The following is a 27,817-nucleotide window of genomic DNA, read 5'->3' on the forward strand; positions in this document are numbered from 1 at the left end:
CTTTCCAGAATTACATCCTAGTTTGTATAAGTGTAACTCAGTGTTTGGACTCGAGAATGAATGGGTATCGAATGGCTACTTAGCGTAAAGCAGTAGTCTCCTCATTTCCCCCTCCTTGCGGTAAAGGACCTCTATCATATATAATAATGTATGTATGTATTTCTATTTCAGCTTTATTGAGGTATAATTGACATACAAAATTGTACATTTAAAGCTTACAGTGTGTTGGTTGGATATATGTATACATGGTGAATGGATTCCCCCAACCTAGATAATTAACTATTTATCATATATTTATCTTTTTGGGGGTGAGAACATAATAATTTATGTTTCTACTATACTTGGGTTCAAGTTCTGAATGACTAGGTGACCTTGACATGGATGCTCTAAAAATCAGTTTTATTCCTTAGGAAATAGAGATAAGCGAAAAAGCATTTCATAAGATTATTGTGCAGTGACACAAGGCATTTGAAGATACCAAACATAAGGCAATGCACATTGTAGGTCCTAAGAAAAAGAATCTCTAATATTGCTTCAGCATTTGGCTAAAACTTAGCAAAACATCTCCATATACACTAGAGTGACCGAGACAAAACTTGGGCAAATATAGTATGCTTAAAAGTGCAATTCATGCTATATTGCAGGATAGAAAAATCGAAAAGAACTATGGCTACTTACATTGTAATAAGAGAAGGGTTGCCTACAAAGGCTTTCTCAGGTATCGACTTGATATTGTTGCTATGAAATCCTCTAGAAAGAGAGGAAAAGATAATTTATAGAAAATAACCTGTGGGGTAAAATCATTTAATAGTCCCCTCACCAAACCCGTGGAAATAATCAGCAATTTTAGTAACTAGAGGATAAGGTTAAATTCCTCTATGCATTTTGAAATGTTTGTGCCCTCACGTACTCTCTAGGAGAAAAAGATATCACAAGCTGTCATCTGGAAAGAGGAATAAAGAATCTGAAAATAATAACTGTGCTTTATGGAAACTTACAACCTAATGCTATAAAAAGAAAATCCATCTGTTAATATCCAATAGAGCATCATGGTATAACAACTTGAGACCGAGGAAACCATCTTTGGAGAGAGGATTATGATCGCTCCTCTTTACCCCATTTAAAGCCAGGAGAAGAGAAAATTGACTTAAGCTGCAGTGAAGTAGAGAGTTAAGTAATCTCCTTATGAGGACAAAATTTCCTGAGCTGAAGAAAGGTGCCCCAGCTCAGTGAGTCTGTAATAACAAATTGATTCTCATCTGTCAGTGCTAATGTTGTCTGACTGGCAGAGGGGTAGAGTCAATGGTCTTTGGTCTACGTGGGCCTGTGGCTGAATGAGGTGAATGGCAGTCTTGGGGCTGCCTGACCCAGACAATGATGACTTCCCAGCTAAGCCCCGTGTGGGGTTTCCTGAGGCAGAACCACATAGAGGTTTTTTCTTATAAACAAGCCCTGCTGTCTACCTCCTTTAGCTGTGTGTCTTATTTCTCTCTGCCAAGAGAATAGGCTCTGTGTTTATTTTCCTTTCCAAGTGTTAGAACATTACATAGGTTATTCACATGTTTAGGTACAAAGACAAGTAATTATAATATATAAAAGACAATATATGCAACCTCATAGCTGAAAGTTCGCTTTACTGTAGTAAAATGGTGAGTTTCTTTAAGAATTAAATAAGATTTATGAAACATTAAAAAATATGAAATAATGTATATGAAGGCATCTAGCACTACACTAGGCACATATATTGTGTTCCTCCAGTCCTATGCAACCTAGGAAAGTTTGTCTTTTTGAAATGCTCAGCAAATAACTGAATTCCGATAGAGTTCTCTACAAACCTATAACGTATATAAATGTTGGGAAAATGTGGCTTAGAAAAAGAGTATGGCTTAAAGAAATATGTATCCTTTTTTCTAATATATATATATTAGAGAAATCCATTATAAATTAAAAAATGGTTATCTGCCGTTTGTTGGTGATAGAAGCAAATTAAAATATATTTTGGACGTAGTTAATCATTATTTACATGACCTTTTAAATTTTTCTAGTAAGTCGTATTAGATGCAATCGTCAAACATACTTTAATATAAATTCACAAAGAATAGTTCTCCCACTAAATTTGTCCTACTTACAGTTCTTTAAGGTTGGACAGTGTCCTGATTGCAGTGGGGAATTCATCAAGATTATTATAATTTAAATCTCTGAAAATAAGTAAATAATATGTTCAGTTTTTCACTTAAAAATTCATATATATTACATTTACAAGGAACGTTAACATGCTCTTCCCATGGACCAGTATCATCGATAACAATTCTCATTCCTTTTCTTAATGAAGAGAGATTGTGTTGGTTGTCTGACCACCATCATTCCACAAGTATCTGCATTAAAATGGTCATTAGACTGGTCATGAGAAATTTCAAAAAGTCACGGCTCAATGGCACTGGGCATTAAAAGAAGGGAGGGGACATACAGCAGCGTGAATGTCCAAGCGGGAGGGACGCTTGGCCAGGTGTTGGCGGCTGGCCGCTGTAGCTCTTCACCCGAACCCCGCTCACCAAGCTGCCAGCTAGTCTGTACCCTCCTCGGGGCTCCTGAACCACATCCGCTTTCCGGTCCCCTCCTCCATTCTCTGACTTTTTCCAATGCTTTTCAGATGTCCTAGAGGACATCTAGGAGAGTGGCTTTGTTCCTGACTCTGGTACAGTTCCTGTCTTTCTCCCAGCCTGAGGTCCAGGATGGTAGCCTACTTTTGGAGAGGCTTATGTGGTACAGGGTACTCTCAGGAAGAACCTCAGGTCTAGAATTTCCACATGGTCACAAATAAAGATTCAGATCCGAAGGGTGACGTCTGTGAGGCAAAGCTCTCTATCATCCTTCCTGCATAGAGACGGAATGGCCAAACAATCTCAAATCATTCGTTTCTCTGTTATGACACAAATGGCTTTTCAGTTCCATTACTCACAAGCGCTTTCTAGACTTAACTCCACCGTTTATCTACATCTCCATATGAAAAAGTAATTTCCTCCTTGTCTCTGGGAACGGCAGATTTCCCAGATGACGCAGAAAAACCTTTTGGTCAGGCAATCAGATGTGGTTAGATCTTCCTCTGTGGGGAAGAATTCCTATTTAACTTTAAGAGAGAGATAATTTGACCAAGTTAAACATGAATCAAGATTCCTACTTGTCTGGCACAAACCATCCTTAAGCTATACAGCAGGCAGGAAACTTGTGTCTTTTGTGGACATAAATTTTCTTCCTGTTTGTAAATCTCTCCAGATGCTCTGTTTTGATTAAACGAGGATTGGGTCCTTATAAATTACTTAGATTTCTAGTGAGGGAAAGGAAGAGGTTGGGAGTAACCAATCTACTGAGCCTCTGTAGCCCTGGGCAAGGCGAGGGAAGAGGGGACATTGAGACTCACATGAATTTGCCCTGAATGCATGTACTGCATGAATTTGCAATCCTGGGTCCTTACCTCAAGCGCCCTGTGGTGGTGGGGGTGGTGGTGGTGAGGAAGACTATTTATGGAAATACCTATCAAAGCCCATCTTGTTTTTATGTTCCTGTTGTGTTGAAAAGGACTGGAAGGTGCTATCCATTGCTAATATTCCCCAGCCCGGCCTTTGTGTAAATAAGGGAGATGTTCTAATTTTTCCAAGCCGCTGATGGGAACAGCTTGCCTGTGCCTTTAAGTCGACTTCAAAGTCCTGCCTGGACAAGTTCACCTTTGGCGTCTCCTTCTGAGGATGATTCCTCCTTTCTAAGAGGAAGCACAGAGTGACTTAAGTAACCCTGGAAGGACAGCTGTCAGGTCCCGCAGGAAATGAGTGGACCCAGATCTGGCTAGAAGCTAAATTGACCAGGTACAAAGTGCTAAGCTCTGTATGCAAATGAACGAGGGCTCCAAAGCCATACGAGATGTGGTCTTTGGTCACGCCCTTCCGCAGTCCTGGTCAGAGCCAGTGTTGCAGAGTCAGCGGCGCTGTGTGGCTTATTGCACTTGAGTGTTAGAAACATGGAGGTGAGGAGGGCGCAGTTGGAGCCACTTCCTCTCCCAGCACGCAAGGTGACCTCACTGCCTGTGAGCACCCTCATTAGGCCTCTTACTCAACAGGGCGATGAAGAGCAGCCCCTCCCCTAGGAAACGGCTCAGCCCTGGGGAGGCCTGTAAGAACTGTTCTCGCTGTGGCTCTGGGTGGTCAGCTGGCTGGACTCTATGTATTTTTATTACAGACCAACTCAGAACTGAGGTTTTGACCCACTCTTTGGAAGTAGGGTATAGTGGTAAGCATGGATTTTGGAGTCAAACTAGGGAAGGAAGCAAATCCCAGTTATGCACTGACTGGCTATGTCGTGTTGATAAAGTAACTTAACCTTACTGGAGCCTAAAATGGTATGGTAGCACCTGCTCTCATGGCATGCTTGTAGGAGTGACTGAAACAATGTATGCTGAGTGCTCAGTACAATATTGGTTAGAGATACACTCAATAAATGTACTACTGTTACTACTTTGTAGACTTCCGAGTTGCTTCAGCAGGAAGCTTCACCATGTGCTAATGAGACGCCTGTTCCTTCTGGATTGGACAGAGTTTGGCATTTGCTACTCTGCATCCTCTCATTCGGGGGGGTTGGACCAGACTCATGAATAGTGAGCCTGAGTGACAATATGGAACTGATCCTTGACAGAACACATTCCTAAGCAAACAGTCACTGCTCAGTAGAGGACATCTCATTTAGCTTATAAGGGTTCTAACTAATTTATCACTCTTGATAGATTAAAACAAAATCTGTTTTATTGTTCAGCTCTGTAGGGTGTGTGTGTGGGTGGGTAAGATGAAGCCACTGTAAATATCTGTTTAAAGCTCAGGCAATTAACCAAACCAAATAGCAAGTCTGACTTGAAGGCTATTTCGATTCCTTCAGAATAGTCCTGAAAACACTGAAAAAAGGGAAACAAATAAAAGGTCAACTCACAGAGTCTCCAGGCTATGGAGCCCATCAAAGCATTTCTTTCCCAGGGAGTGGATTCTATTGTTATGGAGATGCCTGCAGGAGAACATTACTGACGGTCAGGAAGGCACACTGCACATGGAAGCTTACACACAACATTCTGATTGCTGAAATCCAAAGAAACTTATGCTAAAGAATGCACTGATTATATATAAGAAATGCTTTGTTTAACGTTTTTGTTTGTTTGTTTTAAAGGCTATCCGCCCCGTTCACTCTTACCACAGATGATGCTATACCCCAGAATTTAATAGGCCGTCACAGTTTTACCTTTTGGGTTTGAGATAGCGTGGAGTGTATGATAATCACGGAGTGAGCAACGAGACTGATTAAAGTAAATTCAGGTTGTTCAGTGTGGCTTTGGGATGTAGGATACTAAATAGAGATTCTGACCAACACTGACAAATGAAGGATGGAAGGAAGGTCCTAGGTGTACTAAGCACATTTTCTATTAAAGCTGATGGCTTATCATGGCTACATTCCCAGGGTGGGGCTACAGGTTAAGAGGAAACGACAATCTCAGCCACAGAGAATGGCGATCAGATGTTTTGGCTGCCCAAGGAGAGTAGTTATCTTGACGTAGTATAAATGACTCTAATTATCATCTTTGGCTCAATGGTTAAATTGGTTAGGTCAGGGCCAGTGAGAACAGCTGTGGGCATAACTGAAAACCGGACCAAGTCCCAAAGGGGTTTTTGGAAAATGGGCTTAAAGACAGGGGGAAAAAGAATAGCTGGATCTCTGCAAATCCATTCCCTCTAGTGGAGGGAAAAATTAAAGCACCTACCCAGCTTCTGGTGGGATAGAAGCGTCACCTTTGTACGTGAAATTCAGTGTAGAAATTCGTTACTATCACCCCACATGTCCTATCCTTTCAGACTAAGGTTTTCATTCTAATAAATATATGTTGGTTTCATGTGACATCTTTGTGACATTTATTGAGGATTTTTTACATGCAACACATGAGGAAAGAGGGTTGAGGGGAGCCTAAAAAGATGGATGAGATGCTGGCCAGCCGTCAGAGGAGTATATACTGCAGTGCAAGAGACTGACGTGTCATCAGGAAAAGTGGAGTGATTGAAGACAGCGATGGGCTGGTGGGGGGCATGGAGCAAAGCCAGAAATAGTGCAGAAGACGCCTTCCACGAAGTCTCCATGCAAACTGCTCTGTCAAGAGCAGAGGCTGTCAAGCAGCTACTGTTGTCCTATATCAGGATTGATCGACATAGTTATACACGTGGGACATCCTTCTACACTCTTGAACTGATTAGTTTTCAAACTATTACTTGAGAATCTTTTTGATTTACTTGAAATAGTGAAATCTGGACCTCAAAGGAAAAAAGCCATACAAATGCATAGCTCGCTGTCAAGGGTTCATTCCTTGCTTCTGTTCCCTTGGAAGGGGGTCAAGAAGTTCTTATTAAATAATAAGAAGGGCATATTTCAATTTGACCTGCATTATAAATTATTATCAGAAATAAGGGATTTTTTTTATTAACTTCGGTCGCAGGACTAACCATACAACGTGGTGATTACCTGTACAATACACAATGGCTTCCCTAAGACAGAGGTCATACTTTGTTATCTTTGAATGCCTAGCAGTGCTTGGCCCTTGGCAGGTGCTCGATAAATGCTGTTTAATTCTTTTACACAATTAGAACATTTATGAGTCATTTTGGGGGGTTTCCCCTCCCTTAAAATGTCCCTATTCAAAGTCTGAAGGGCTATCTGTTTAAGGTCAAGGTCTTACAGTGAATTACAAGGTGTTACAGTGAATTTAGAAACTGTTAAAAGAAAGAGGAAAAAAAAAATCAATAAAACTTACAGAACCACCAAGCTGGAGAGGTTTCTAAAGGCGTAGTCTGGTATGTGGTGTATTTTGTTCAGGGCCAAGGTCATGGCCTGCAGCGCTGATAAACTTCTGAAAGCCTGGACAGGGATTTCTGTCAGAGAGTTGTCATCCAGCCACAGGTGCCTCAGAGAATACAGGCCACTGAAACAGCTGGGGGGCACGGAGCTGATGTGGTTGGCATCCAGACGCCTGGGGAAGAGAGCAAAGCAAGAGCAGAAGAAGAGAGCGAAGCCCAGGCACAGGATGCGCCTTTGCAGGAAAACCTCAATCTGCTGATTCATAGGAGAGAAACAGGGCTCGGGGTCCTCAGGACCCCCTGACACCTGGAGCATTCTGCTCTCCTGGTAGGCTCTTCTCACTCATGAGTAGAACCATTGCTGTAAAATTCCACAGTGCCGTGATTCTCTTCCAGCCTTGTGGATAACACGCTTTCCGGCAAGGGAGTGGCCTTCCCTGGGGTATAACGTTTCAGTGTGATCTTTTAGCTTCCCTTTCTGACACCAGGAGAAAGACACCTTCTCTCCTCCTTCCCACCCCAAGACAAACAAATGCTGTTACTTTCCTGGACTGTTTTGAACATACAAAACATACTTATTGACTAGCCCTGGGAAAAGATTATTTCAGTATTTGAAAGGGACCAAGTAATTTTTACAAGGCTGTCAGAGGCATGCCTCAGGGAGAAGGGAGGTGCCCCCCCCTTTTTCTTACTATTGTGCTGAAAGGCCTAAACCTGCAGGCTTTCTTGCTCATCCGAACCAAAGACATTGAGCAGATGTTTGTTTTTCTTGACATTTTAAATGAACAATAAAATTAACAGCTTTCCCAGTTTTTGCTTGCTTTTTCTACACACTGCTTTTTTTAAAAAAATGGGGAAATACATCTAAAAATAGGTCTAGTTAATAAGCTGTTACAGCTTCAGAGCCAGCAGAGGGAGTGCAATACATTTATTTCACCCTAATCCAACATAAACAATGGCTGGAATGACAATGCCTTAACTTTTCATATTGAAGTGACCAGGCAGACACAAATTGAAATTTTCTGTAAGGTGCATGAACAGAACCATCAACATTCAGCTATGCATCCAACAGCCCTCATTCATTTTTTCCAGTCTGTTCTCAAGGCTCACACATTGGTTTGCATTTTCAAAGCTAGGATTAAAGAAAGAGAAGAGTTGCGTTTTAAGCAGCGCATGTATTAGGAAGGATTAGAAAATCACGAGTGGATTTTGAAAAATGTTTTAGGAAGCACTTAAGACTAAACAGATGCAGGAAGCACACAAGGATCACAAAATAATCCCCTGCAGACCAAGTTTAAACAGTTTAGAAATCGAGTTCTCTGTGGTAGGGAGCTAATCTCAATGGAAAGCAGCTCCTCACTTTTGGTCACACATTTCACTCCACCCATGCCCTCGCTCCTGCTTCTCCTGACTGAATGGGGAGGGATGCCCTCAAGGCCCTGGGCCAAGTTTTTTTTTTTTTTTTTTTTGCGGTACGCGGGCCTCTCACTGCTGTGGCCTCTCCCGTTGTGGAGCACAGGCTCCGGACGCGCAGGCTCAGCGGCCATGGCTCACGGGCCCAGCCGCTCCGCGGCATGTGGGATCTTCCCAGACCGGGGCACGAACCCGTGTCCCCTGCATCGGTAGGCGGACTCTCAACCACTGCGCCACCAGGGAAGCCCTGGGCCAAGTTTTGATACTGAGATAAGGTCACTTGGAACAAACAAGTCCGGTGTCACAGCCCACTCACAATTACATCTCCAGTAGAGCAACTATCATTGCAGGCAGCAGAAACGCAGTTTCCAAATATCTCAAGGTTCTGTCTACAAATGGAACTGGAAAGGTTTAGACGAACTCAACACCATCTCTTCCCCGTATTCCAGCAACAACATGCTCGGCCCGTGTTCAAATAAGGTATAATGTCATCGGGGCATGAGGAGGTGCTTGATTTTGTTTGACTAAGAGTAAAGCACATATGTAAACTCTCCTTAATGACTGCACTGATTAAAGCATGAAGATTTTATTTAAATAATATGAATTTCCGAGTTTTAGTTGACGTACTGATGATTGCTAGTTGCTTATGCGTTGAAACTACAAGTGCTTCTAAGTCCTGAAAAGGACTGACATTCAGGTTCAGTGTAGCCATCAGGTTACATGTACGGAAAAGGCTTTCTCTGCATTGAGTCACAGACTTGTCTTTTTCGCTATTTAAGTTACTACCAAAGTTTCTGCTGGATCTTGAAGTGACCCTGGTATCAGTTTCCACTGTTAAAAAGTCCGTTTCTCTGGATAGGTGTCTTTTATGAATCATCTCCCACCTCCAGTAAAAAGGATGTAATCTGGCTTCTACACCGTGATCTTAGAGCAATTTGCTATCTAAAATGAGTAGGACAGGGCAATTCTTCACAGTCCTAATACTCCAAATACTAATACACCCTGACCCAGTACTCAGGTATCCTGAGTGCAGCATTAAGCTTTTCTCTTTCTCAACAGTTTCTTCATCCAAGAAGCTCCCCATAAATGGTATTCCTTCTCAATGCGGTGTTTTTGAAGTCCACGTCCACCTGGCTGCAGTGGTCCAAACCTATTTCAGAAAGTGGTATATTGTTCACGCTCAGAGGTATTATCTGAGTCAATCTTAACAGAAGATCCCAAGGCAAACCAGAGTATAGAATTCATCATCCAGCCACTCATACAGGTGGTTCTTACAGAGCAAGGTTAAGACTGTGGACAAAGCAGCTGGCAGGGCACGAGTTGTGCCTATTCAGTGAGTAAACAGAAAGCTCATATTATGTCAACCTGGTCTGGTGGGGCAGCTGGGCGTTTTCTATTCATATGCTTGAAAATGCAATTGTTAAGCACTGGAGTGTAAGTAAAACGCGAGAACACAGTACATGAAAACACACGTAGAAATGTGGGTCTATAATATTATCAGGAGCAACAAGAATAACTACATTATACGGCTGCACTTTATAAGGGTTTTTTGGTTTTCATTTCTATTTCCTGCAAGTCACAAAGGTGTGTGTGCGCACGCAGTCAGCTCAGAATCTGTGAATCAGTGCAGAGGTTTGGGATGAGAAATTTGGGGTCCAAATCAGATAACAGCTGTATGACCATGGCCAAGTCAACAGACTTCAGCGTTCACATCTGTAAATTGGGGGTAACTCTATCTTACTAAAGAAAAGAACACAACAAGACTTCGTAAACTATACAGCACCGTAATGATTTTTAAATCATTACTGCTTGGAGTGGGTTAACAGTTTGCATTTTTGTCTTTTGACCATAAAACCAGTCAGAGAAAAAGAAGTCAATTAAAATTTTCCCTTAGTCAAAAGTTGGTTAACATGAGTGCCAGCTTGTCGGTGAATTTCAGTTCTGAGACATGCAGGCTACTTCTTTCATCCCTCATAACAGAAATGATGAAGAGGTGTCTGCGATCAGACACCCTTACTTTTCAGCCTTCAGTATTATCATTATACGTACGTGTGTGTGTGTGTATCTATGTCTATCTACCTATCTATCTACCTACCTATCATTCTATCTATCTATCTATATCTCAGTATCACAAAGGGCAAATAGTTGTGTTCCTGATACATTACTGAAGAGCACATCTTCACTCTGAAGGCAAAGAAGAAGTGGTGACATGGGATAGATGGCATATTCTCAGAGAAAGTTCCTAGCAGTGATCTTGGCGTTTAATTATCCATCAGTAATGGGGCAGAGGCAGCATAAAGCCTGCAGTGCAGTTAGGTGTAGCAAAATGAAACACTTTAACAAAGGGAGTGGCCTCACCTTCTTCTGGACAAACAAACCTCTTAACTATGATCTTGAAATGCAATCTGAAAAGTAATCACTATGTAGGAAATGGCACCCATCTTATGCTCTGTATGTTACTTATAAGTTACAGAAAATGATAGATAAAATAAAACGTTACCCTACTTCCTATGTCACATGCAACCACCTACATAATGAGCATATGGTAGACTGGAAAGTGCACTGAGTTAGGAGAATTAAGACACAAATTTAAGTCAAGACTCTGTCACTTATTAAATTATGAGATTAGGGGCATTCTGATTAATTTCTCTGAGGGTCAATTTTCATATCTGTAAAGCAGAATCACAACATGTCACACAATTGCTATGGGAATTAAATGAGAAAAATATATGCAGAAGGGTTTTGCAAACAGTAAAGCACTCTACAAATGATAGGCTTATTACTGGAGAAAAATCTTCACATTTAGGAAGTAGTATCATTCCCCCTGCCCTGAAGTTTCTTTTGTTTGCTCTGAAGCATCTTAATCCTTTGTAATTTCAAATCTCTCTATCGGAGATTGCCATTTTTTTTTGTTTTTGGTCATATGGACTGGCAGGAGGGCTGATTTTCTACTCACTGTACATCCTTAATACATATGTCCAGCACTGCATGTTTTGATTGGTGTTATAGGAAGGCTTCCTTCACAGAGAAAAGGAGATGCACACATCTTTTGTGTTTCTCCAGCAAAGGTCCAAAAAGTCCCCAAAGGCGAAAATGGCTGAGGAAAAATATGATATCATCTAGTGCAAGAACAGAATTTTTATTAACTATGAGCCTCTGCAGTGCCACTTAGAGGACCACAAGTGATGAGAAATGGATTCGTCATGCCTTTTGGGCATACGTTGAAACTCCTTCTCTGGAGGGAAGCCTGGAGGTCGGAGGGCTCTACCATTGCCAAAAGGGATTCTACTGCACAAACTGCTGGGTCAAGGGGGCTGTTTCTCAGGGACTCTGGGTTGTCTCTCCTCACCACTGGCACCTGGTCAGGACCATCCATTTCACCCTGACAGGCTTCAACAACTTTGCGTATCCAAGGTAAGCGTTTGGAGTCTGAATAACTTCACTCCCAGAAAGTTTCTGGATTACTAAACCTATGAGAAACGTCTCACCTTCCCCCAAGTGATCTTCAAGATCTGCATAAAACTATTTCTCTGGGATGGGGGTGTCGTGTTGTCTCCAGAGTGAACACCCTAATAATGGATGTGCTGTGGAAAGGTCAGTCTGATAGCTGTGTGCAAGAGGGGCTGGGGGGACAGGAAGTGATCAAGGCAGTTGCAGTCATCAGGGTGAGAAAGGAGGAGTGCTTTAAAGAAGTATGGGAATGTGGAGGAAGGCCTGGTAGGAAGGATGCTAAATAAGTGGGTCTGACCAAACATGGTGATTTGCTAGATGTGACCAGAAGGGAAGACAAAGAAGCTATGGTGGTTTAGTGTTCTGGGCAACTGGGTGGAGGGAGCCATGCAGGGATGAACGTTACCCAGTATTATACAAAATAAAGATAAAACAGAACTGCATGTTCACTGTGAATACAGTTCTGTAATATCAGTGTATCTTATGTGAGGAGGAGCTGGAACGTAACAGGCAAAAAAAAAAAAAAAAAGTGCTTATTTTCTTAACTTCTCTCTCTGAAGTTTTTCCCTAATATTTTCATGCATAAAAGCTTAATTTTACAAATTTTCTCTTTTAAAAGAAACATTTTGCCTATCTGCTCCACACTCCTGAAAGGAAATTTTGCTTTATAGATGGCATTATAGTAGGGATTAGAGAATCTATGAGGTCATTCTTGCTATTGTTTCTCCAGAAAATAGCCCTTTACATATATCTTGTATATGCTACCTTGCCAATGTATCACACAAACTTATACCTTTGTTTGAGAATGTCTTTGATGAGCCATTAACTACAAAGAAGAAAGCGTTAGTCAAAAGATAACCCATTGATATTGGCTAATTCCCATCTCAGATGACTGTAATATTGTCAATTATTAACATGGATGACTGGAGGAAAAAAAGGCAAAGGTGTGAAGAATGCTGCAGCTGCAGGTATAATACAGCTTATGGGGACTCTTACAATAAACAGAGCTATGAAGCACAGCATTTGACACAGCTATTTTATATTTGGATGAGCATTTTTCTTCGTAAGTTTTAAACGATCAACTCTCTTGTACACACATTTGTACATTTTATGAGACCATTTTGAACAATTCCTGAAGAGTCAAATGAACACAGTGATTTAGTTCATTTATAAAATTTTAAGAAATGAAAACTGTTTCCATTATTATCTAACTTTTACTATGAAATGAAAAGCATGTAGTTCCAAGCTTGTATATAACACAATTTGACCAATTCCCTAAAGTCTTTGTTATGGTGAAATTTTACTGAATTTTATTGCACTGAAACCAGTGGATCATTGGAATTGAATTTGTCAGATCACTATAATAATACTATCTGGATAGAATTTTATCTATATGAACTCTTACGGATTGAATTCGTATTGATTTATATGAATTCTTCCTAATAATATGAGTCATTTTTATTGTTAGTATTGTTTTTTAATATTTATGAAATCATGACAATGTGGAATTCCACCTTCTAATGAAATTTCCCATCTATAACCTAGGAAGATACTAAGCATATAAACACCATGATTGCTTATATGGGAATTTTTTCTTTCATCTTTCTATTCTCCGTCTTATTTACTGGTAAACTTAATGTAAAACCAGGAAGAAAAATTATTGCTTTAGACTTGTCTCTGAAAAGATAAAAAAGTTTTTTCCATCTTTGCAGCTTGGGGAGAGGGAAGCTCTAGAGGTTCATTGAAGTGTAGTAACTTAGAGACTAGTCCCAACTCTAGTTTCTGTAATTACCTACAGATGGACAAATCCACTAATGGTGATTGAGGTCAACTTCTTTCACCAAAGAACAAACCCTGGAGTTCTAATTATAACTTTTCTTGGGAAGGGGCAGATATGCTCCTGTCAGAACTAATAGTCATATCATTTATTCTTTCTCTCGGATGATTACCAGGAGTTTTTGCAGGATTAAAAAATATATTTAGTTACAAAAAAAAAAAATAATGTAGAGACTAGTCAGCTGGCTCGACTAGTAGCCGGATGAAGTGTCTAATAGAACCAAACCTCTGCCTCTCTGGCATCACTGGGAAGTACAAGACTCCAATGAGAAATATATTTTAAAGTCAATTTACATGGAGTTGCTCAGTTTCTCCGAGGTCACCATGGCTGTGAATTTTTTAACAGGGAGATGATCTACAGCCAAAGTAACATGAGCGTTGACTTTTTTAGCTTCATTTTTCTCCATAGAAAACAAAGACCTCCTTTTTGTCAGGAGCACCGTTAGTCTCCCAGCTACCACCAGGGTTTGAAATCCGGGGGTCATTTTTGCATCTTCCATTGCTGTCCAGACTAACATTCACCAAGGTCTCTCCATTTATCTTCATCTCCAAGAGTGTCGACTTCCACTGCCTGTTAAGTCTCTTATCTCTTCACACCTGCGTCACTGCAACAGCCTCTAGCTGGTCCTTTTGCTTTTGATCTCTTATCTCTTCAATTAATCCTGCAGGCTGCTGCCAGACGAGTCTCCCTACAACTGGGCTCTATGTCGCGCCCGTTAGGAATCCACAGTTCTCCCATGTTACCATTCCTTTTAAACCCAAATTTTCCATTCTTATATTCAAAGCTCATTCACCTTATCTAGCTAAACTTTTCTCTTATTTCTGTGTCCCAGTCAAGATACTTCCCACAGTATCTCTGAGCCTTGTGTTCAGGAACATCCTCTCATTCCTGCCTAATCTGAACCTCATCAACCTGAGACAATATTAGGGTTCCTCTCTCAACCCTACTCTTGAAGTGGGGAGTCCTCAGCTAAGCCAATGGGAAAACTAAATCTTGTAGAGGGATCAACTTCAAAATCCCTCAAGGAAACACTGGGACCCAGCTCTTAGCTCAGGGAGGGCAGGGAGGAAAAACCAGGGTACAGAGATAAGAGTTGGGAGCCAGGGAGATCAGTGAACGCAGGCTACAGTCAAAGCGGGGGAGATTAGCTGATCTTGAGCAGCTGTTTAGAACATCATTTAGAGTTTGATGCTTTGGTTCAGTTCAACAAGTATTTCTTGGGTGCTTTCTTTGCAGGTACAGTACCTGGTGCTGGAGATCTAGCAGTAAACCAGGCAGACATGGTTTATAGAGCATGTTTGCCAAAGGGTAGTCAGTCAAATCATTACAATGAAGTGTTAGGTAACAGGAAATGCATGGTAGAAGGACCTAACCTAAGTTTCAGTTTTCTTTGAGATCTAGATCTGGATTTCAAGCTGCCTATGTGACATCTCTACTGAGTTGTTCTTCCTTAAACAAGACATTTGGTTTTGAAAATGTTCAAGACCAAACTCATTATCTCCCCAAATGTCATGCTCTACCAGCATTTCTTATCTCAGTGATGGGTCTCAGTAAATATGTGATTATATAAACCAGGAACTTAGGAATCATCCTCCACACCTCTTTCTCCTTCATTCTTTGTAGCCAATTCATTACCAAATACTGCTAATTTCATCTAAAAATTTCTCAAATCCATTTCCCTTTCTCCATCTCCACTGCCCCCATCCTGACAAAGGTCTCCTTTCTCTCCTAGACTATTTCAGTAACACAGATCCAATCATGCCCTTTCCTATTCAAAATCTTCCAGTGGATTCTCACTGCTTTTACAATAAAGACTAAAATTCGTGACATGTCCCAAAGAGCTTTCAAGGGGTCTGGACCCCACCCGCCTCACTAGGCTCTTCTTGCACTTTTCCCGCCACATGCTTCCTGCTTTGGCCACACTGATCTTGTTTCTGATCCTTGATGTACCAGCTCCCCTCTCGCCGCACCATCACTGCAAGGTTTTGCACATGTAGTTCCCTTTGTCTGGAAAGTTCTTCCCTCTTCTCTTTGTCTAATCAACTCTTACCTTTGCAATATGAACACGATACCCTTTTCTCACCTATAGTTTCCTCATCAGGAAAGTGGAGACAAGTTCCATCTCCCAGGTAACGAGGGAATAGACAACCAAATGCATAGGGAAACACTAAAAAAGTCTGACTGGTCAACACATGAATAAATATTGCTCTCGTCCCTTCCTCAATTTCTTTATTTCTGTTCTGAAGCATTACTAGTTTTCCTTCTTTTTGTAAACCTCCATAACCATATACCTAGAGGTACTATTCGTTTCTGTCAAGTTCCTTCCCCTCACATTAGTGCATTCTGTTGCGTGCCCATTCTCTGTAGTGGATTCGCTCAGGGAAGCACGATAACGTAGTACTAAAACTGGCAGGTTTTGGAGCCAGAAAGACCAGAATTTTTATCCCAGACTTACCTCTAGCCTGACTCTATTAAAGCCAAATGACCTTGAGAAGGTCAATGAACCTTTCTGAGTTTTCTCCTTCCTCATCACTAAGGAAGGGATAATCTTGGCTCCCACCTCATGAGGTTTCTTCGAGGGTGAAGTGAGATGATGCAGGTAAGAGTTTTAATAAATATCGACGGCTCCTGCTTTTATAACTGTGGGTGTTTTTGATTTTGTCCTTGTCCTGTTCCTATACTTTGCTGCTGCTTTTTTTTTTTTTGCGGTACATGGGCCTCTCACTGCTGTGGCCTCTCCCGTTGTGGAGCACAGGCTCCGGACGCGCAGGCTCAGCGGCCATGGCTCACGGGCCCAGCCGCTCCGCGGCATGTGGGATCCTCCCGGACCGGGGCACAAACCCGTATCCCCTGCATCGGCAGGCGGACTCTCAACCACTGAGCCACCAGGGAAGCCCCCCTTTTGATCTTTTAATCTTATCCTCTCGGTTACCTCCCGTTGCTTTCTTTTCTTCTGCTCCTTGTCTTCTGTTACTTCCTGCCCGCTGTTTAGCCTGGGTCTGAAACCCAATAGGCTCCTGGACATTAGCAGTGGAGAACTGCTGCTGGTTCCAGGCTTGCCTTACTTTCTGCTCGGCACTGCGAGCCCTGCCTCTTCCTCCTCACCTCCTCTTCCTGCTTATTCTCTTTCTGGATTATTAGTAGCAAAACCCTACTATGAAGAGTTGAGGTGAAGTTATTGACATTTCACAGGGTCCAAGGAGGGGGGTGTCTGTAGCCCTTAAGCTGACGTCACAATAAGATGCTCAGGCAGATCTTGTTCCAGGCAGGAGTTATATATTCTTCTCGGCTTTTAAAATAATGTCTTGTACTCTAAAGAAGATTATTAGCTAATTGGAGAATAGAGAGAATGCTAAAGACATGTCTAATTCTCCCTTCATTTTCTACTTACCAACTCATTATTTTTGTGATTGTGCATTTTCCACAGTTAGTTTTGCTAGTGCAGACTTGGCATGAAAATCAACATGTATTAAGTAATATCCTGGTTAACTGGACAAACGTGAATGTGTCATTCTCTTTGATCACCTTGAACTTCCACTAATGACAGTGAGGTGCTTGAACATCATTAATGACAATCAATAAGTGAAGCAACGATTTTTTTTCATAGATCGATTTCTTAACTATTATTATTATTATTATTATTTTCGGTATGCGGGCCTCTCACTGCTGTGGCCTCTCCCATTGCAGAGCACAGACTCCGGATGCGCAGGCCCGGCGGCCATGGCTCACGGGCCCAGCCGCTCCGCGGCATCCTCCTGGACCGGGGCACGAACCCGTGTCCCCTGCATCGCCAGGCGGACTCTCAACCACTGCGCCACCAGGGAAGCCCGATTTCTTAACTATTAATACAAAGGTGTGAGGTTATGGGAGGGTTAAGTTTTGAGTTTCCATCAAATCACTGTAATCTGATCCCAGTCCGTAAATGACTATAATGCCCAAAGTTTTTTGGTGAAATCCAATTCACTGTGAATTCTGATTACATTTCCTATTCCTTTCCAAAAAACAGAAAGGAGGCTTCCCTGGTGGTGCAGTGGTTGAGAGTCCGCCTGCCAATGCAGGGGACAGGGGTTGGTGCCCCGGTCCGGGAGGATCCCACATGCCGCGGAGCGGCTGGGCCCGTGAGCCATGGCCGCTGAGCCTGCGCGTCCGGAGCCTGTGCTCCGCAACGGGAGAGGCCACAACAGTGAGAGGCCCACGTACCGCAAAAAAAACAAAAAAAAACAAAAACCAAAAAACAAAAAACAGAAAGGAAATTAAGTTATATTTGATTACATTACAAAAGGCCAACTGGTGTCTGGGCTGTCATTGCCTTGTCAGAAGCCTAACGTGCGTATTGTACAGGGGCAGGCTCTGGGCTACCGGGCTCTGGCACATGGACAAGCCCTCTTATTCTTTAGCTGAGCCGTTTGTAAGCAACAGCAGAGAGTTCAAAGAACACAAATGTACCTATGTGTTTTCATTATGAACAAAGCCAAATATTTGTTGTTTACTTGGAATCAATGAAAATTACATCCCTTGAAATATAAGTATAATTTGTTTCTTACTCAGAGCAAGGTTACCAAGTTCAATATAAATCAAGTTTCTTAAAGTTTATTCAATGAAGCCAAGTCTGTATGGGTGGGGCAAAGTATACCCATGATCTATTTCAGTAGTTCTCAACCATTTCTGGTTTGTAGACTGCTTTGTTCATGTCATAGATGCTAAAAATTTGAATTCTCAAATGCACCATGTATAGAAATCCCCTGAGGATTTTGTTAAAATGAAGCTTTTGATCAAGCTAGACAGAGATGGGGCCCAAGGTTCTGCATGTCTCGGGAGGTGTTGATGTTGTCGGTCCATGGACACATTCGAATAGCAGGATAATACAGCATGTGGCCTCCTAACTTTATCTGCCCCAGACTGTCGGTAGAACTAATAGGTAGATGTGAGCTATTTCAATTAAGCACAAACAAGGCGACTTTTTGAATAAAAGGCCCATTACTTTTATTTCATATTAGTTTATACTGGAATGCAAAATATGGACTTTGTTATTATATCAAGTTTGAAGAGTTCAGGAGGATATTTGCAAATCATCTTAGGACACTCATTTTCCCAATCTTCATTTAGGAAGCACTTACCTATATCATTAAACCAGTTAGAAAACACTGATGTTTGGGTCTCCTACTCAGAGGTTCTGATTTTCATTGGTCTGGGGTGCAGCCTAGGCTTCCGGACTCTCCAGATGATTCTTCTTTGCAGCCGGAATTGAGAAGCCCCCCTTTAGAAGTTGCAAAGCCAGGAAGGCATATGGGTGATGCACTCCCAGCCCCTGGGGAATGCAGAGTGCTTCTTAGAGAGTGAATGAATAATACAAGGAAAAGAATAAAGTGGAGAAAAATAGAGTGAATTCAAGAAAGAGAAAAGAGGAACCATTAAAAAAAGGGCTACGTGGAGGTCTAAGGGTTGACTGTAGTCCAAGAAGAGCTGGATAGGTAGCTGAACGGAAGCCTCCCAGGTGTCATGGATGAGACGGGTTTCACCCTCTTTGTTATTTGTATTGATATGAAAGTAGCACGGAGGCTGAAGTACGCATGCAAAATGAATGCACAATGGATAAGGAATGCACGTTTGCAATGACCATTAGACTCAAAGCTGTTTTTATTTTTGGAACTGCTTGAAGGAAGTGGGAGAAGTACTATTAAACACCTTGCATCTGGGACAACAGTAAAACTTTAAAAGGGCTCACAGTAGCCCAAACCTCCAGAGTGGGTAGGGGACTCCTTTGGTTGGTACAATGCAGTTTCTGTGGGGTTGGTGGTTAAGTGTAGGTTTTTTTGAGTCACATCTTCATGCTTGTACCAAAGTAGCACAAAAAATGTAAGTGAGACAAAGTGTCATAGCTGCACACACTGCCAACATTCAGCACCTCACATGGTCTGCCGTGCTCCGGGCGAAGGGACCCCGGACAAACATTACATAACTGGCCGATACAATCCGGTGTGCACTGGGGGCTGAAGATCTATCTCGATGCCTCAGTTTGGATGCGATAAGCATCCTGCTAGAAAGTTAACCCTTGGCTTTTTCACAGGGAACACATATTTATAAGGTTTCAAAAGTCATTGTTTTTGTGAACCAGACACCAAATGCAAGAGACACCTGGTGAACAATAAATATCTAGACGGTAAGAAACTAAATCTGAACACCTTGATCAGAGAGGCACCACCCAGTTCGAGCGAACAAAAGATTCATGGTTTTCGCTTTCTCAAAGGGTTCACTTCTGTGGGTGTTCTGTTTGTGATCTTCTTTCAGCTGATAGTGGCTTTTGGTTACCAACTCTTATCCTTCTATCTTCTGCCTGCCTCACAGCTGTTTAAAGATCCTATTGGCCACTGCTATTATCTCGTTTTTCAATTCAGCCATTAGACCCCGTGCCCTGACACAGATAACCCACCTCCAGGGTGTTTTGCTGTTCTGGCTGGTTTTTTCCTTCAGGAAAAGGCTTGTGCCACGAAGGGGGAGTGATACTGTGATGTCATTACAGAGTTCCTGAAAATGCAGCAGACCTACCCCCTGCCACAAAGGGGCTCTTGTGGGCTTGTTTATCTCTAGGCTGGTGAGAACCTAGGAAGTCACTTTGTTCGACTGGAATAAAAAGCTTAAAATGGTCTCAAGTACAGATTTGCTTTCATTAAAAAGAAGAAAAAAGATCAAAGGAAGAAAGTAGCATCTCCAGATCTCACGGTCCTCCTTCTCTTGTATCACTTCAGTAAAAGACATTAAGCAAACTGTGTGTAATTGTTAACCGACGTATTCTTTACAATGATGTTCAACTCGAGTCTGCAATATTTATTTGCCTTTTTTATGCATTTATCTCCCTCATCATTCTAGACCAGAAACCACTATTTTGTTTGACAGATGAGGACCTCCAGTGTAAGTAAGATGAAAACATAGATCACACATGTGGATATTGGAAATCATGCAACATTTCCAATATACTTATACATTCTGATGAGATGCAGATACTGATCAAGAACTCATGGCATAGTGTTGCCAAATAATCACTGTGAACCACTGCTTACAACCCAAGCTCCAAAACATCTAAGTTCTTTGTGTGAGGAATAACTACTTTTTATTCATTCAGAGGTTTTAAATCAGAGGAGGGTGGAAACTCCTGATGGAAAAGTAGTGGATTCAGAGTAAAGGAACACCAACACCATTGCTGTGTGTGTTTGTGTGTCTGTGTGTGGTGTGTGAATCTGAGGTATGTGTGTGTATATCTGTGGGACTGTTTGTGAATATGTTTGTACGTCTGTGTGTGGCGGTGAGGAAGCTCCTGGTTAGTAGACTTGCCCAGTATGACTTTAAGAGATACCATTAGATCTTAGCTTCCTGAATTGAGGACCCCTGGTATACATACAGAACTCAAAAAATTAAGCCTTTATTTGACTCAGCAAAATTGCATTACAGGGCAGCTCAGATAATCTAAAAACAGAAGAAACTGAAGATGCCAAGAGGTCTAGATTTTGACTCTCATTTTTCTAGATAAAAGGAGAAAGTATTATTCCTGATTTGAATTCAGGAGCTAAAATACTGTATAGGGGAGTATAGGACAAGATCCTGGATTTTTGTCCTGTGATACCAACATATACAAGAGGCTTTTCATTGCATGTTTTCTGATTAAGTCTCTGCCCTGAAACCTCAAACCCCAACACTGGTCTCTCTCATACATATTGTTTAATGAGGATGCAAAGAATTGTTGCTCTAATGGAAACTCTCACTGGCAACTTATTTAGGTATGGTCCCCACCCAAGGAACTTACTAAAATGGTCATTTGGACATTTCAATGCTCCTTCCCAAACTGAGAACATGTTGGAATTTCAGCTATACTTACAGTGATTGAAGGCTTCGCAAATTCTGTAGAGCTTCTGTGGGTACCTGTCTTAGATGATTATTCTGCAGCATGCTGCACATTGAAACAAATGAAAAAAAAACCATTAAAGACAGCAATAATGAACAATAACTGGCATAGCAGTGTCAGGCACTGTTCTAGGTGTCAGGGAAACAGCTGAGCATCAGGCACAGCCTTGGCCTGTGAGGAGTGACAGATAATTTAAAATTAACAAATGATATATAACTTGAGACAAGTGATAGGTACTATGAACAGAAAACAAAACATGGATTTGGGATAGATGGTAACAAGGGGTGAGAATTTTATTCTAAAGGTGGTCAGAGAAGCTCTCTCTTAGGAGGTGATATTTGAGTAGAGACCAGAATGGCGTCATGGAACAAAACATGGGAACATCTGGAAAGTTACTGAGGAAGAGGGAAGAACAAGTGCAAAGGCCCTGAGGCCGGAGCTTGCTTGACTTGCTAAAGGAGGAGCAAAGGGTCATTGTGACTGAGGAGGAGTAACTGAGAGCAAGAGATTGGGAGACAACCTAAGGACAGCTCATGAAGGACTTGCAGGCTTTATTTTAAATGTGGTGATAAACTCTTGTTGAAGGGTTTAAGTGGGGGGGAATGATGTGATCTTATTTATGTTTTAAAAGGATCACTGTGATGACAATTAGATTAGACAAAATGGAAATAAGGATAAGAGTAGGAGGATATTAAAGATCTTCTCCCTCCTTGTGCATGATCATATTTTGATATAAAGTAATGCTTCTTGTGAACAATTACACTTTTGCTCACCTAGGTTCAACAGTTCTGATCAGAACATGGGGACTACAGAATGGAGACACCTGGCAACAGTGAAATAAAATATATCATTGCTAGTGGGAAATAGTATGGAAAAATTCCCACTAGATTTCTTATACTTTGCTACCTCATTCATAAATGTTTATAGCGCAATAATTTCGCAGCCACTCCGCCCAACCCCCAGCCAGTATTTCATGGTCTATGTAAGCCAGAGGCAGGAAAGTATTTTAGGAAAGCATTTTTAAAAGACATTTTAAATAAATATTTCTACTTATTAGGTCACAAATTTATACTTGGATTTTCAGAAATAATTTGCCTGGTTCTCTCATCTCCACAATTGAAGTCTCTTTTCATCAGATGACTACCTGGGATTCAACGCCAGGTATGTCTGACTCCAAAGCTTGATGTACTTTTTCCACTGTCCCTTGCAGCATTCTCTTGAGGAATAATGGTACAAATTCTCAGGTTGTACGCCTTTCACAGTATGATTAAGAGCATGGGTTCTCGGATCTGACTACCTCTTCCCTGCCAGTAGCCCCGTGGCCTCAGGGAAATCATTCAATCTCTCCAGGTCTCAGTGATCAGTAATAATATACACCCCCAGGGCTTATTGTGATGATCTAATGAGCGAAAGTACATAGAACAATACCTGCTGCCTGGTAAGCATTCAATAAAGGTTGGCCCTTTCTGTATAAATTGATAAGTACTCTTCTCAAAACTAATGATATAGTGACATTTTAATTAATGAGAAAATAAAATTGGCCAAAAAAAAAAATCTCTATGCCAGTGGTTCTCAAACTTTAGGGGTCATCAGAATTCACTGGAAGGCTTGTTAGAACACTGTTTTCTGTGTTCCACCCTCAAAGTTCCTGGTTCAGTAGATCTGGGTATGGGCCAGAGAATTTGCATTTTTAACAAACTCTCAGGTGATCTTGGTGCTGCTGGGCAAGGCACCACACACTGAGAACCACCCTATGCTCTGCTAAGTATTTCTAAGAATATTTTCACCTGAACTTGAGGCTACATTGAGATTGGAGATAAGGTCTAAGTTTTGAGTCTTGGCAAGCAAACCATTTACCCTTCTTGACCGTTGGACTTTTATCTGTGGGATGGGAATAGAATAATACCATCTGATTGATAAGTTGTTTGCGGATTACAATATGAAGGCATTTATTATACTTTCATATATGCAAATATGAGCTCATATCAAATAAGACGTGTAAAATATTTGGAGATCATAAAATTTACGCTCTTCTCACCATGGCTGAGATTCTGTTTTCTAAGGATCATAATTCTGTCACTTGTAATCCAACAGTTTTTTTTTTTGCGGTACGCGGACCTCTCACTGCTGTGGCCCCTCCCGTTGCGGAGCACAGGCTCCGGATGCGCAGGCTCAGCGGCCATGGCTCACGGGCCCAGCTGCTCCGCGGCATGTGGGATCCTCCCGGACCGGGGCACGAACCCCTGTCCCCTGCATCGGCAGGCGGACTCTCAACCATTGCGCCACTAGGGAAGCCCAATCCAACAGTTTTAAACAGGTAATTTCATTATTTTAAACTTGGATTCAATTAACATTTCATATATCAAAAGTCTCAAAATATGTTGGTTCTTTATGAACAAAGTCAAGATTTAGAGAGACTTCACACTTCAATTACCGGTTAGGTAATCGGGAAAATTGTAGCTTGAATGCCGTATTTTGCATAATTTACCTAAATATTAAAAGTTTACGTTTATATGTTATTTTATACCTTTCCAAGCAGTTTGAATTTATGATATAATTTTAACTTGACAGAAATGTTTTCAAAGTCACTCACTAATTGTATGATAAATTTAAGTGATAAGATACAGATAATAGACTTAATTGATGTGTAAACTTTGTAGGTAATATATTACTGGCTCAGAGTGTGTACCGAACTGTCCTCCTATGCTTTGCTAACCAGACAGTGAAACTCTTATAATGTGGTCTTTCTAGAATATTGGAAAACTGGAGTAGAGGATAAGAGATATTTAAATGGCTTTTCTTCATTGAATAGTTGCAAGGTTTCTCAGTAGCTCTATATATCTACCTTCAGAAAATGGAACTTAAACAAGCTTTACTAATGATACCTTTTAAAGCTACCCCTGAGCTACCTCCCAGCAATTTAATTTTCAACCACTTCTACCAGTTAAATACCAAAAATATAATTACAGAAAATCACTTAAGTCCTGATCTCTCCTTGAATAAAGAACTTTTGTTTAATTACTTTCAAATGACAAAACAAGAGCAAATTATCTCCATTATAACCTTATAGGTCTTCAGTGAGTTAATTAGAAAATCCTGTTTTTGTTTAAGATATTCCAGTGGGAAACAAAACAATTAAAGGATTCATAGCACTATGGAGTGCAATTAGAACAGAGCATTCACAACATGGTTGCAGAATTCTTTTATAAATAATCCTTTATTCAATGCAGCAAGTACAAGCAGAATGTACCACGAACTGAATATGGGTTTAGGCACTTACAACTTCATTTTTATCATTCACATATGGGTGAGAAAAGAAAATGAAACATTATCTCTAGGGGCAAAGGATGACTTCATATTTTCTTAATCTCTTTCCCTGAGGAGCTTTAAAACTGTAAAATATTCTCAATTACATACAGTGTCCCCAAGCTACTTTAACAATAAACTTTTTGTTTTGTTTTTTTTTTTTTTTTGGCCAACAGGACTAAATAAGGTCAAGTACAGGTACTGTGAAGCAGGTGAGAGGAAATTATACGTTGAAAGAGGACTCTAACAATGGCTTGATCCTTAGGTATTTCTTCTGCCTACTTGTCCTATGTTTAGATATCAAGTAGCTATCCAGGCTCTTTTCTGGGAAGGAGAGAATTTTAGTTGTGACTTTCCTATGGTTAGTTTTATCCATCACCTCCATGTGGCTTTGGTTCTGGTGCTGGTGGCAAGAGGATAAGCCATTCCTCGACTGAATGGCCTACACAAGAAAATGAACCTTTGTTGAGGATAGCCTGGTTCAGAATTCCATGGGACTGGGTATTTTGCAATACTAAGCCAGTAACCTTTTATGACGCCAATATTTACAGGGGTAATCATCTTAAATTTTAGTGATCTTCCAGAGCTCACTGTAACAAAATTTCTGACATAAAACAGTCCTCACCAAGCAGGGCTGTTGTTATCTTCATTTCCTGTTTTCTAGGATTGGATTACTCTTATCTTTCTCTTCTTTTCCAGATCCTTTCTTACTCTCCTTATATGATCAGGGCCCCAGATGAATATTACTTGTATATTATCTTTCTCACCATGCTACAATATAATCAGTTATTTCTTTCTTCCAATGACTTTTGGACTTTATAAAACATTTGAGTCACTTTCCACAATGGTAGGACCAGGCCTGTCTTGTTCAGCATTTTACCTCTAGCACTGTGGTTCTCAACCCTATTGGACCTAATTCTCCCTTTAATACCAAATATTTTGTAATGCTTCATCCATTATATTAAGACAAAATTCATAAAGATATAGCCATTTACACACATCATTTTAAAGAAAAAATATCAATATAATGTACTGCCTTAACTGTATGATAAAGGAGAAATAAAAGTAATTTATAATAAAGGGATTATATGTATTATTATATATGTGATGCTCAGATATGACTATCCTAGGAGGTATTTCTATGAAAGAGTCAGATGTTTGCCTCCACTTTTAATGAATAAGGTTGGGTATGAGAAAAGTAACATGATCAGAAGTTATTCTGTGCAAGATGAGAGTAGAGGTCTAAATGGATACTAGAATAAGATCTACAGTTAAGACATATAACAGATTATACTTATTTTATGTAATGCTTTATAGGAAAGAAGGAAATAACTTTTATTAAAACAAAGATAACATACCAAGACATATTATAGATGTTGCAGTGGAGAAAATAAGAAAGTGTTACATTCTCACAAATGAGTGTTCCTTATAGATAAGAGTGATATCAAAATAATTCTCTCTCTTTTACGAGATAGGACTGAAATACCACAGAGAACATCCATCCTATCTCAAATCCATTGCACGCTGAGGTGAGCATCTGTTCTCCAGTACTTCAAGAGGCCCTTGGGAGCACACCCCGCCATAGGTAAGAAGGAATTGAGGCTAAACTGGAAAAAGAAATAGTCATGATACCACCTGCATAGAAGTTGGTTGGTAGACCCTGCCGGATAGTGGAAGAGTAATATTAAAAATGCAACAGGCTACCCCCAAATAAATAAATCATTATATAGTTATCTCCGCACAGATTTTGTATGATTGTGCTCCCAACATTTTAAAAGGCCATATACGAAATATTTATAAAGCAGACTTTGTTAATGAGATTCAATGAGAGCCCTGTGTTTCATGTTTCTCTGCTAATTTAATGATAGTTATTTTTAAGAAGACGTTTTACAACTTCACAGTTACATAGCTTTAATTTGTTTTGTGGTTTCTGAGGTAATTCTTCTACTGCACTAATATCATTTTCAAATAAATATGTGGGTAGAAATCACAGGATGCACGATCTGTGTTAACTAGTCAATGATTTTGAGAGATTATATTTATACCATTTAATTTTTCCTGTACAGATTATTAGGCGTATGCAGAACTTCATGTAAAACCTTTCAGTATGATTACGTATGAAAGTATTATTGATTGAAGTTTGGTGTGGAGGTAGAGTCAGAAGTCAAGAGGGATGCAGGGGGATTCTTTATGCTGGGCTGAGCAGCTCATCACAGGACAAGTTACTACATGCCTATCACCTGGAAAACCAAAGATGCTTCCACAAATTTCCAGAACTTTCTGTGGCAGGGGTGATGACCATGGTTGAGAAGCATTGCTCTAACACTAAATACTCTCCAAATATTTGACAATTGATTTGCTCATTGAATACTAGTCTTTAAGTCAGCAAAATAGAGAGAAGAGTGAATACTATTCCTGGCAGGGGTCTTGCTCCTTTTGAATCCCCCTCACATTGATCATGATCCAGCTGAAGTGCAAAGTCTGAAAGTGTCATTTTCTTGCTCACATCTTTTTCTTGGCTTCTCATCATGCTTAGGACATAATAATGTCTATGCTTTTTTGACATGACATACAGGATCCCGGTGACCAGGACCTTTTCTCTCTCTCCAGGCTCTTCTCCAGATACCTTCTCCTGAATGCTTAAGTACCACCTGCGTAGGGCTGTCTGTTCCTCCCAGGTTCCTCCTGCCTCTGTGTCTCTATGTATAGTGTCCCCTCAGTCGGCTACCTTATGTGGATGGTTGGTTCAAGGTTTGGCTTCTAGGTCAACTCTTTGGAGAAACATCTCTCCTAGGAAGTCGAATTTGAACCATCAGACTGGACAGAGTCCTTCCCAACCTCTGTAGTTCCACAGAATCAGAGTGATCTGTTCATCTGTCTTGGTCACAGTATCTTGATCCCACAATCTACCACTAGATTATAAACTCTTCAAGGGCATGGCCATACTTATTGATCTTTGTCTTTCCAGCAATAATTTGTTCAATGCCACTTTGAGTGGTGTGTGTGCATACATGCACACGTGCACACACACACACACAATCT

General features: G+C 40.8%; 1 protein-coding gene across 3 annotated transcripts in view; it reads right to left on the bottom strand.

Moving 5' to 3' along the window:
• LGR5 (leucine rich repeat containing G protein-coupled receptor 5) overlaps positions 1–27,817 on the bottom strand; it is a 119,209-nt gene that overhangs the window by 17,522 nt on the left and 73,870 nt on the right. Inside the window, exons 4-8 of one of the 3 annotated variants that reach the window (XM_060164842.1) lie at positions 21,443–21,514; positions 6,830–7,045; positions 4,972–5,043; positions 2,130–2,198; positions 679–750 (exon numbers count right to left, since the gene is read on the bottom strand). In XM_060164842.1, coding sequence (XP_060020825.1) covers positions 679–750; positions 2,130–2,198; positions 4,972–5,043; positions 6,830–7,045; positions 21,443–21,514 — 501 coding nt within the window. The remainder of the gene's footprint in view (positions 1–678; positions 751–2,129; positions 2,199–4,971; positions 5,044–6,829; positions 7,046–21,442; positions 21,515–27,817) is intronic. The other 2 variants (XM_060164844.1, XM_060164843.1) reach the window with 2 other exon arrangements.

This window comes from Lagenorhynchus albirostris, chromosome 11 (genome assembly GCF_949774975.1).
Source record: "Lagenorhynchus albirostris chromosome 11, mLagAlb1.1, whole genome shotgun sequence".
NCBI lineage: Eukaryota > Metazoa > Chordata > Mammalia > Artiodactyla > Delphinidae > Lagenorhynchus > Lagenorhynchus albirostris.